The 12,012-nt window shown below is 41.6% G+C and overlaps 1 protein-coding gene and 1 long non-coding RNA gene across 4 annotated transcripts in view; one reads left to right on the top strand and one right to left on the bottom strand.

Annotated features, from left to right (window-relative positions):
* The window catches only part of LOC145444856 (uncharacterized), a 51,779-nt gene extending 43,834 nt beyond the window's left edge, over positions 1-7,945 (bottom strand). The window contains exon 1 of the long non-coding RNA XR_013916809.1: positions 7,534-7,945. This is a non-coding gene — a long non-coding RNA (uncharacterized LOC145444856). The remainder of the gene's footprint in view (positions 1-7,533) is intronic.
* The window catches only part of LOC145444853 (dynein axonemal heavy chain 1-like), a 103,720-nt gene that overhangs the window by 37,995 nt on the left and 53,713 nt on the right, over positions 1-12,012 (top strand). For all 3 annotated transcript variants that reach the window (XM_080322893.1, XM_080322892.1, XM_080322891.1), the window contains exons 17-18: positions 11,085-11,226; positions 11,671-11,826. In XM_080322893.1, the coding sequence (XP_080179019.1) occupies positions 11,085-11,226; positions 11,671-11,826 (298 nt within the window). The remainder of the gene's footprint in view (positions 1-11,084; positions 11,227-11,670; positions 11,827-12,012) is intronic.

Genomic DNA, 12,012 nt, shown 5'->3' with positions numbered 1-12,012 from the left:
TCAAGAGAGTTCAACATAATGTCAACTTACACATCATAATTGGGATTTTATTAGATTGAGCGTTGCTAAAGGCCCTGGTTTAAAAGCCAATATTGTAACATGAAACGTGTTCATCGATTTTGAAGTATACTATCCAGCCGATTGCGTTACATGGAAATTTTTGCTTTGGGCTAGTTTATCAAGCCCGCTTATACTTGACCCAAGTATTTGTAATTGGTACTTCGCCTGTCTATCGTTGTAGTTCAACCGGCTAAGATGAACATCATTAGCACCATGTATCATACGAGTGATGTAGCATGATAAACCAAGGCCACGCGAATATTATCTTTAATATCATCTAACATATAGGCTACCACTGTATTATTGGCTTCATTATCAAATGTCACAATCGGTCTGTTTCCGATTGAATTATCGTCCAATTGTGCGTATCAGACAGTAGCGTACAGAAGTAAGCAAGTTACACCAAATTTTGAATCACTCCTCTATAACAATGCGAGCGCCTTTACGTTGTCGCGATTGTGGCGTTGAATCGAATTGTAGTTTATTTACAGATAACCAGGTGTATTTTCTGAATTTTATTTCGACAAGGCCGACATGTTTCTCGATACCTATCCCACTTGTCTGATCTTGACTTCACGTATCGGTTGACTTGACTTCAAGTCAAGGATTTGCTGTCGCAAACATGTGCCGAAGTAATTTGTAATTCTAGCGTTTTGAAATATGTGTGATAAAGTTCACCAAATTCCACTCAACTGTGTGAAATGCAAACATCGCACCACCTGTGTATTTAATGTTATAATCATATCAATATTTTCGCACCATCTATATCAGAATAATATCAATATCTTTGCACGATTTGTTTTAGAATAATAATTTTTTCTTACATGCGAACGGCGAGCTTTTGGTTCAGTAACAATAGCGCTGTTTTATATGTGACGGTCACGGTATTATCGAAAACACTCGATATCTTGCAATACTTCGGAGGGTGGCTTTCCATTTTTTGTATCCATTTGGATACGGTGAATTATTATAGCATAAATCCGTTTCGCTTCACAAGGATCGCACCGAGTCAATGAGACAACATGATAGCACACCTTCACCCCTGACAGTTTGAATTTGGCTCTTGATTTTGTGAGCAGTTGTGGTAATTTTATACCATTGACCTAACGCAGCAATTGCTGCGAGGGCACTAAACAAAAAACATCAACACGGCCCGTAAGGCAAATTATACCGAATGCGGGCCCATGCGATTCTCCCCAAACAGAATCCCAATGACAAACGGTAACAAATTCATTATTCCCATCCGCAAATGTGGATCGACGGGCAGGTCCACGGGTGGAGATCATAAAGTTAGCTGATCCGGGAGAATGCTAATCATGTGGTTAAAAACTGCTAATCGTGGCGCATTAAGGCGGAGATCATAAAGTTGTCTGATCTGGAAAAATGCTAATCTTTTGATTAAAACTGCTACTCGCGACGCATTGAAGTTGGACAAGGTTATTCGAGATGATTACTTGAGGCGTCCCGAGTTTTCAATCAAGTGGTGTTATCTGTTACGTTATAATGACAAAACGTGTCATTGGCTGTCAGCTGTCAATTTGTTGAATCATAGTGTCCTATATGGTGTCGACACAAGCAAATCGCACGGTTCAATGAAATTGTATCACGTCACAGTTTCCATTTGGCTACAGGCAATTTGACGGTGATTTTTGACCGACTTGCCGAGCATCAAATTTGATAAAACGGGTATCAATCGAAAGCTGCCGCCGTACTGATTACGTAAATATAAATTTTATTCCGCTCGCGGCCCTGGAACCCCCACAATCAGCCTCTAATTTTTCATTGTTATGGAGATTGGCATTGGGACGCAACAATGCTGTCTGGCGAAACGACAGACGCAACAATACTGTCTGGCTCCCTTTTTCTCGAGCACCTGTCTCGTTTCGCTAGACAGCATTGTTGCGTCCCAATGCCAATCTCCATAACAATGAAAAATTAGAGGCTGATTGTGGGGGTTCCAGGGCCGCGAGCGGAATAAAATTTATATTTTCGTAATCAGTACGGCGGCAGCTTTCGATTGATACCCGTTTTATCAAATTTGATGCTCGGCAAGTCGGTCAAAAATCACCGTCAAATTGCCTGTAGCCAAATGGAAACTGTGACGTGATACAATTTCATTGAACCGTGCGATTTGCTTGTGTCGACACCATATAGGACACTATGGTTGAATGAAACGGCAGCCTGCAGATACAGCGTCGGTACAGATACGGTATTAGGTAGAATTATCGCCATTGCGAAATGAAAGTAGCGTGTTATCAGTACGGACTGCGAAAAAACGGATAAAGATAGAATATTGATAGATGTATCGTCCTGCAATGGTGATTATATAATTCGTTAATTGTCTGATTGTTTAGTGAAGCCATTACCTAGGACAGTGCTCTTCAACCTTTTTCGTCGAGGTCACCCTTTTAACGTTTACTCAAATCTCGTACACCCTTGACACAAATTCCGTAGTAAGTCTAATTTAGGGGTGATTTAACCTTATTTGCAATTCACGGCCATATTTCGAATACATATATAGCACATGGCCGCATCTCAGTGGAAACTCGTCATGACCTATCTGGACGACAAATACTCGTGTTAAATTGACTACTGGAAACTTCTCACCGTAGAGAGCCCTTGTGGTGTTCTGTGCCATCACTGATTTCTTGACATATACCTTGAGTATATAAAAGTTTCTAATTGTAGAAGCAGAACACCCCTATAGGATTACTATGTACCAAAATCGCGAGTATAAATGTTAGGAAAGGTGATTGGGACTCGTTTTTAGGGCTGGGCACAATGATTCGAGTACTGTATCCTCGAATCTGAATCGAGTACTAATTTTATTGATTCGAGTCGAGTAGTAAAATACGATTTTTTCGAGTACTGAAATTATACGGTCCTCGCCACTGAAAGTTAATTTATCAACGAGAATTATAGTTTCGATACTGTTGAAGCCTTGATTGGCGGTATCGTAACATACGAAACATATAGCGCAAAGCTACGAAGGTTACTGGACGTAGCACATTTCCGAAGTCATGATCATCCCACAACATTGTAATTGTAGAATGAAATCGGTATGGTCGAAAAAATACCAAAGTATCTTTTATGAGATGGATAACTGACATCATATTCTTTGCGGTGGCACAAACGGTACACATTTGAATTTTGACGAAATACATTATGTTATGACGTCATAATGAGTGATACTCGATTACTCGACTCGAAGCACATTACGTGATTCAGAATCGAATCAGTCAGGTAGGCCTACTCGATTTTGCCCAGCCCTGCTCGTTTTCCAGTCGCGCCGGGCGCGAAAAAATTTTCAACCTCGTGAATGAATTTCGTCGATAACATTGGTAGTTTCACATATTACTGTCAAATATTTATCCATTCACATCAGATTAATTTTGGGCACAAAATTAGTGATGATGCACTTCCGTATTTTATAACCCCTTTGTTGCATGATGTTATTTCTTGACCTCCCATCATGATTGCCGGTATAGTCAAAATTTATTGGAATCGCCCGAAGGTACTAGAAAAACCTTTATTCATGAGACGCACGCGATTCTAAGTTAGTAATTCTTTATGAGGCGCAATATTTCCCTGTGCGGTTGGCATTTGTACGGTGGTTTCAGATTGCAAGGACACTACGAAAAATCCAAGTCACACTGAATCGCGATGAGCGTAAATAAGAAAATTTTAAAGTTGAATTATAGTCTCTCAAACATTCCGTAACCACTTCGTTAATTCAAATTGCATATTGACGGTTATTTTTATTTGACTATGTGTAGACGGTCGCATGATCATTGTTTTACGGCTGCATGAATGCAGCAGTATGTCCGCAGATTGGCCACCCTTATGACCTAATCTAAATAAAAATGAGCAAGGCTGCAACGTATAGAAAATGCTAAATACTAATCAAGGCTCGAGGTTACCGCAGCGCGATCTAACACAGTGATTCTCAAATCGACTCCCAGGCTGTGTCTCCGCAATTATGTACGTTGCGCTATTTATAAGCATCTTGCAGGAAGGACCAATTCAAAATGTCTCAGCTATCGCTGCGGCTTCCTCGCGAATCATTATAGACAGACATCTCAAGCTGAACACATGTTAAACCCACCCTGTTCTGCTGTAAAAGGAACCAATACGTTGAATGATGAGAAGCATCTGCTTGATATCACGAGAGGAATGTAATTTACAAGTTGCGTACAGCTGATATGAACAAACTGTTCTGAAGCATAAACTTGCTTTTTTCTTGAGATAGCCAGTCATCGGTCCATTTTAATGCCTATCTGGTACGCCCCAGTACGCCCCATCCGAGTGGTACCCCCTTTCCAAGTTATGGTACAGCCTGGGGTGTATGATACACCCGATTGAAGAGCCCTGACCTAGGAGACAATCGTCACTGTCATTATCGGATACATATTGTGCGCCGGAATGTTACGCAGTGTTCAGGGGATTCACCGTATAGTTCGTTATGGTTTGTCAAATCAAGAGATTGAAACTATAAACCAAGAGATTGAAACTGACTTTATGCGCTGCGATCAAGCGGTTCCCTTAATCCTGGGTTGTTAAATCCTGATGAACGTGATAATCGACTTTATCGATAATCCAACTTTATGATCTCCGCCCTACATTGGAAGAAATCATCATTAATCATCACAATCGCGTCGATCACTAGCGTGTGGTTGCCGAAAGAAAACGTCCTGATCAATGTTATTTTTTAAAACTGTAACATCCGTAGTCCTTACAATTAGGTTTACCATACGTCCTCTTATAAGAGGATTTGTCCTCTTTCTTGACTTTTTTTTAGTCAACCAATCACAAACTCGGGAAAAATTTAACATTTTTTCCAGATTTCACTCGGGTATTGTAATTCTAAAATGTCCTCTTTTCAGATTTCCAAAATATGGTAACCCTATTACTAACCACCACGTTTTGAAAAATTCCTTCGATGATTGCCTGACACGTTACACACTTGCCTGTACTTGCGTGTATACGGCGCGTGGCTATGCCGTGGGCCCGCGTTTGCATTCACAGAAAATAGTTCATGCCTAATTAATCTTCAGTTTGTGCAGTCTGGATGTTGACAAATAGGTGTCATCGCCGATTTTTAACCGCCGTTTCCGAAAATGTTACGCAGAATTGCGATGTCAATGAGCTATTGCATCAATAACTGTCAAATAACCACAATGTCAATCAATGTTGACGATAGCTCCGAAATGACATGGTTGTCAGCGAATGGCATACTTGTTAACACAGCATAAAGACACGTGCAGTCTCATCTTTATCGCTTAATAATAGGTTCAACTAATGATTGCACTAAGTGAGGCCAGACGACATCCATCACATTTCAATTTTGATCATAATCGAAATTAGGTGAGACTAAATAGCACACTTCCCGCCATTACCCGCCACAGTAAATCCCCTAAAATACACGTTTGTTGCACGTGAGACAATTGCGAATAACGAACCAATTTCTACGAATTCTCCTGCCATTACACATGTGCCGTTGCTCCTCTCTCTTTAGTCACATTTCGACAAACACGTTTCTGCGCTTCTCGAAATAACTACACAAAATCTACGACGGTCCCCGTCTATTGTATATAAAAGGTTTATGCTTGGCGGTTTTTGTGGCAAAACTATTATTCCTTTTATTGTGAATCCTTAAGCTTTCTGGAATATAGTGCTGCTATTCAGAAATATCTGTTGAACAGCCGCTGTATACAACATAACAGTCTATATATACAGTTTATAGCAATTAGCAAGTTCACTGAATCGACGTAATTCTCCTGTTTGCTGTTTTGACTTGTCGTGAAGTATTTTTAAGTGGATGCCTATCGGAGAAAAACTGCTTCAACCTCTTGCAAGGATAATAATATACTTCACCGCGGTTTTTCATTTCTTTTTTCGGCAGCAAACCCTATAATCGCGAATGTAGTTCTCTTCGTGTTTTTTTCTCTCTCTCTCGACGAAATCATTCCACATCGGAAATTCTTGTCGCTACGCGTGACCTACTCTTTCGAACTCTATTTGGCACTTGCTTACAATATATATGAACAGTCGCATCTTTAACCAAAGTATTTCAACCACAAAACCACCAAACTGTGCCAAGTGTTGTATACAGTTCTTCAAAATATAGACTCACGCAGTGTACGCGTCGTTAATCCCTTTTGGGCGTACGTGCGAGTACATCTACTCATGGTGTAACCGCAATGCATACTGCATCGCTCGCGTTATGTGGAACGCGACGGTTCATTCCAGCGTGATTTAATGAATTGTTGTTTTTGACGTTTTCCGTGTATTCGAAAGGAAGTCGAATGCTCCGATATTGTTTAAACCAGAGGTCTCAAACTCAAATGTGCTCGCGGGCCAGTTTTCCAGTTTTGACGACGCCGCGGGCCGCAGAATTTTTTATAGGTATTCTATGTCTTTCCAAGTTGGCCTTATTTGGTGGGAATGAATTGTCCTATTGAAAGTGAGCCGATCCAGCTGACTGGCAGTAAACACACATCGTGAAAATGTGATTTACTCTTCTATCAATTTAGGCCTGGCACGAATAGAATCATCACATTTATACCTATTTGAATAGAATTGTTGTTGTACTTGATATATATTAATTATAAGATATAGACACCATATGGGTGGACAAATGTATGATGCCATCATAAAAGCTATCGGGTTATAATTTTGCAGCTACTGTGAATATTTTGAATTTAACAGATTGATAATAGAGACTGATCTGATATCCAAACATTTTTATGTTGAGCATTGTAATTCCAATCCAGGATTTGGGTATACTTCTGATAAGTAGGTCTAGGCCAGTGGTTCCCAACCTTTTTCGACTCATCGCCCCCATTTGAAGCTCCACACCGATCATCGCCCCCCCCCCCCCCCCACAACCCAAATGGGAACCGAAAAACAGCAGTTCGTCAGCCCCCTACCCGAAAAAAAACGTTGGTCTTTGGCCCCATGGGGTGATGAACCAAACCCCAGACCCCCCTCAGCCAGTGGGCTTTTTGTCGCTACATATCAGCTATACCCTATTTCATGTACTGTTTGGTGAGTCACCGTATTTCTCCTAACCGCGCGAAACGCGACAAATTCATGTTTGAATCGGTCAATATGGTCGATGTGGTATGTTGGAAAAGGTAGGACCCCTAAATAATAATTAAACATATTCGGGCGGAATCGTTGTTATATTGACTTCTTTACATGATGTTATTTCGTGACCTCCTGTATCTGCTATGTCAGAAGATATGGAAATCGTCAAAACCTAACAAACTAAATGACGCACATGATTTCTTATTGGTATTTCTTTACTGGCAAATAATTTTTTCCTTGCGGGATGGCATTTCACCTGTAGGGTTAAGGTCACCAGGACAGAAACATTCGACGCCAGTCATTGAGGCGCCTATGGACAATTAAACAATTAAACATATATGTATAATTGTATATTGTATATATATCGAAGTTTTCGGTCAGCACAAGGGCATTTCTTTTCAGCCAAGGTCTTCTCGCTGCTGATCGTTCTGGCACACTTCTCGGAGTGGCCTCTAACTTCATATGTATTGGTGCGTCGTGGCGCAGTAATGGCCGACGCTGAAGTCTCCCATTTCCATAAATCATGCGTATTTTTGTTGGGTGACGGGGACCCCAACATCAAGATACATGAAAACATAAAATCGCGCACGGCGCGAAAATTTTTTCAAAAAAGTCGCATGAATTTCGAAAAAATTACTCTATCATTCATGTTAATTCACAAAATAATTTTGGGCTTCCTTCGATTTCGGGCCCCCCACCCTCAATTGGGGGGTTTGGGGTGCGGTAGTTACGGTCCCGACTCCAATATAGTCGTTTTAACGCACCATCACCCCCTATCGCCGCTTCGTTGTTTTCGCCCCCTTCGTTATTTTCGCCCCCCCCCAACCGCCAAATCGCCCCCTGGGTGGCGATATTGCCCACGTTGGGAACCACTGGTCTAGGCTATTTATTAATCTCACGGCCAAATATTTTCAAATCATGTAAATATAATAATGAATGTGTCCTAGTGGTTGAAATGTCGAAACGCCGAACGGCCCATTGTTGTTACATATCGTTGGAGCGCACCACTACCTTTAAGTGACCAACTGACCATACATAATAACATGGTTTAGCGACCGAAAATGTGTAACGAACAGATTGCCAATGGTTGCCATAAATGCTTGCTTAGATAGCGAAATACCAAGCTGCGACCTTCTGATCTATTACTGTTCCCCTGATACGCGATTAGTTGTGTTGCGTCCATGGTTCTTATGAATTCACGGCATTCCGAGTCCAGTCGAGTCATTTTCATTTTGCCATCGAGTTAGCCCGAGTCTGAGTAATTCTAAGAAAGCTCGCGTCCGAGTCCAACTCACAAATTTCGGTCACGAATCGTCTAAGGGTCAGGTTTTGTCATCATGAATTGGAAATGTGACGAAATAGTGAATCTTCCACAGCATGGTAGCGCTTGCATTTGATTTGATAGTGAAGTTTGATGAATAATTTCAGGCTTTCGGGGCAATATAAGAGGAAATTTTCACTTTATATTGTCAAAATAATAAAAATCTAAATTGTCGTCGCGGGCCGCACAAAATGGTCTGGCGGGCCGCATGCGGCCCGCGGGCCGCGTGTTTGAGACCTCTGGTTTAAACCATCGCGAGTCTGCACTGTGCATTGTGCCGTAACACTTGCCAATGATATCCATACCCGTGTTTTCAAGTTCGATTAATCGCCGCGCATGTGATTTTCAAGTCTTTTCGTGTTTTCGTGCCGCTGAACCAACGCAAGTTTTAACTCCTCACTAACGTCAATTCAGTTTATTGTGAATAAGTTTCCTTCAAAACAACGCATGATTGCGGTACAATGAAAAAATAGGTCTTTATAGGACGTCGTTATGTCTGAACCCTTTTCCCTCTCCCGTTCTAGTTGTTGTCTCCCCGTGTTTTGTGTCCTCAGGGCGGATGCTGTACGCAAGCAGGCGTGCGCCACTGCTCCTGTCGTGTTGTGTCAACTGCTACATTTGATTGGTTCACTTAAAGATTGGAATCTTCAAGATACAAGTTTTGCTGCATATCAATCACTGATTGCTGCGAACACTAGAACACGGTAGAAATTATCTCGCAAAAATCGCATGTGGCGGATGAATGTGATGTCCTGTTAGCCACGATACCGTCGGTGTACTACCGATCATATGTTTATATGCGGGTACCACGACTTCGCAATGCGCGTCTTGATTTTAATACTGAGGAACTTCCTAAGTCGGTACGCATTAAACTTTAATACCTACGAGAAAACTCACAATCACTGACTCTGTAATGGATGTCATGCGACTCATTCTGAGATCAGGGAATATTGATAGCAAAGGCCCGTATTCCTTAGCAGACGCCGGGGAATGTACTTTTGCTCTCGCAATGTTATTTTGCCCATCTCGCATTTATCCTCATCACTGATGACTTCGTTGCATCTGCGATTTCCGAACCTGTGGTTCACTGTGCGACTTCGCGTTAATGGCGGGTTCTTTATTCTTGCGAATCAAATAATAGCAGCCCGCGGTGTAGAACATATATGAGCATTCATTTGGACTTGGACACATAATTTCCACTAATTTACAATTTTCAAACTACTTTTACATGGAATTACCAACAAGATGATTATTGGATCTCAAATCAGCCACAAAATTCGGATATGAAAATAGTGAGTTTCAGACGCTCGTCTGCGCGGCAGCACGCAGGCTAACGATACTAATGAACATAATGATACTGCTTAAACCCGACGGTTCATCATGAATATTACGAGTCTTCGGGAAACTTATCCCTGTTTATTATACAATTACATTGCGATAATGCGGCCTGGCGTTAAACTTTAATGATTTCATCGTAATAAACTATTTTTTCTCTGTCGCATGCAATTACCTGAATATCGCATGATAAAAAGTAAGTCATTGACATCCTATATCATCTTGCGTTAAAACGACGTTCACGCGGTCCAGTAATAAACTCCATCTGTGCGAACGCTGAACAGCCAACACGCAAGCGATAACACCATTACGCGTACGCGTAACTGCCTGACCGGTCGACCTCAATCCAAACACGCGATTGGTAAACCACTAAAAATTCGGCCCGCTCGATGTCGTGATTCACGATGAAATCGCAGATAATACGCACGTAAATATACGCGCAATACTGAAATCTTTTAGCGATCGCCGGATTATGCTTTACATTCATTTTTAAGCGAGATCAGTAAACAACTAGACGCGATTGCGTTTTCTCTAGTGCTTTTGGCTTATAACTCTGTGTCGAGTGCCATTTCGCTTTGAAAACAGACTGATACTATCGACTTTCGACTCTCGAATAATCGTGTTTTTATGAATTAGGTTTTGTTTTCGAAGATAAGTACGTCGGTTTGTCTATATTCGCAGCGCAGCGTGAGCGTAAATTCTCGGCAAAGCAACTGCCGCTGTCACAATTGTTTTCCCACCGTAGGCGATATCTTCTGATCAATCGAATGCATCCGCCTTGGTTATTTCGTTTGATGATAATTGATTGTAATTGCAACGCGCCGTGCCCCGCAATCAACATTCAATCGTGATAACAGATTGTGAAACTTGAAGACAGAACATTGAGTGAGAGTCTCCCAAATACTTGATACTTGGTGCTTACTTACAAGACGCCTGCCTGCTGTAAGATATTAAAGTTGAAAATCATTGGAAGGAATAGGACTTTGTATATTTTTGTCCTTGATGATTTTGAGGCGTACACACCGACTCATGATCTGCGCATATGCATACCATGAGTGCATGATGTGCAATTATACTTATGCCGCTAGACAAAGAAGGTGCATACATAACCTTGTAAGGATTTCAAAGTCTTGCACCAGCCCTCCACATTATTTCGGAAATGCTGAGCATGCATGGCGTTGCACGTGAATTCAGTCAAAAACGCGGGAACACCGGTATGCCATGGTCTGGGAGGTCTAAGTAATGGCCAACAAGGCATTGAAACGTGAATTGTTTTCAGATGGACCGCCATCGGCTGGCCAAAGAAACTGGAAGACCAAATGGACGCGACCTACAAGCAGCTGGACGAATTAGAAGAAGTGTTCCACAAACTGCAGCTGTCCGATCAAAACGCGTTCCAGGACAAGATGGATACTTTGCAGGTCAGGGCTATGGGCCGAGATGGGATTTAACGTGGAAAACATACTTTTTGACGCACACATTTGTATAGAATTTTGCCGACTACTCCTATTTTGGGTTACAAACCAAGTTAATAGGACAGTGGTTCTCAACCTTGAATAGTTTGAGTCACTCTAGCGCTAGATCAACTTCATGAGTCTGTCATGAGGCTTCATCATCTACTAACGTACTTGAGTACTTCTCATATTTTCGATTTCCCACTTGCCATTGATGTAGTTCTGACATGTCTTCGAAATTGCTACCTCTACTTGTAATTGTGTATATTTACGGTGTTACGTCTACTTCTACTTGAGTAGTAGCGCTGACTGCATTGACCCCCAGTGTCTGTTACTAACCGTCAATATTTTCTGATATGAGAACACCACACTGGCACAGATTTCAATCACACCTGTATTTTTGATATTCAGATGATGGTGGCTGGATTCGCCGCTCACAACGAGATCCAAAGAGCGCACGAAGTCGCCAATGAAGTGCGCCGTATCAACAAGCAGCTCAAGGACTGCCAGGAAATGGCTCAAGTCTACAATCAGCGGGAGAGACTATTCAACATGCCTGTCACAAATGTAACCAACAGTTGCTTTCTAATAACCTCACGACTTACGAAAAGTGAAAAGTGTCTTGTATAATAATGATTTCATGTTGCAGGGTGAATTTTATGGGCATGGAAACTGGACTTAGATTGCCTTGAGTTGTCTATAATAAACATCACTTAATTATAGGCGGTCAGCAACGAATTAGTTGTACTTTTT

The sequence above is a fragment of the Botryllus schlosseri genome, chromosome 8 (assembly GCF_051294905.1).
Source record: "Botryllus schlosseri isolate E-star chromosome 8, Bs_hap1, whole genome shotgun sequence".
NCBI lineage: Eukaryota > Metazoa > Chordata > Ascidiacea > Stolidobranchia > Styelidae > Botryllus > Botryllus schlosseri.
This window is presented reverse-complemented; position numbering and strand designations above follow the sequence as displayed.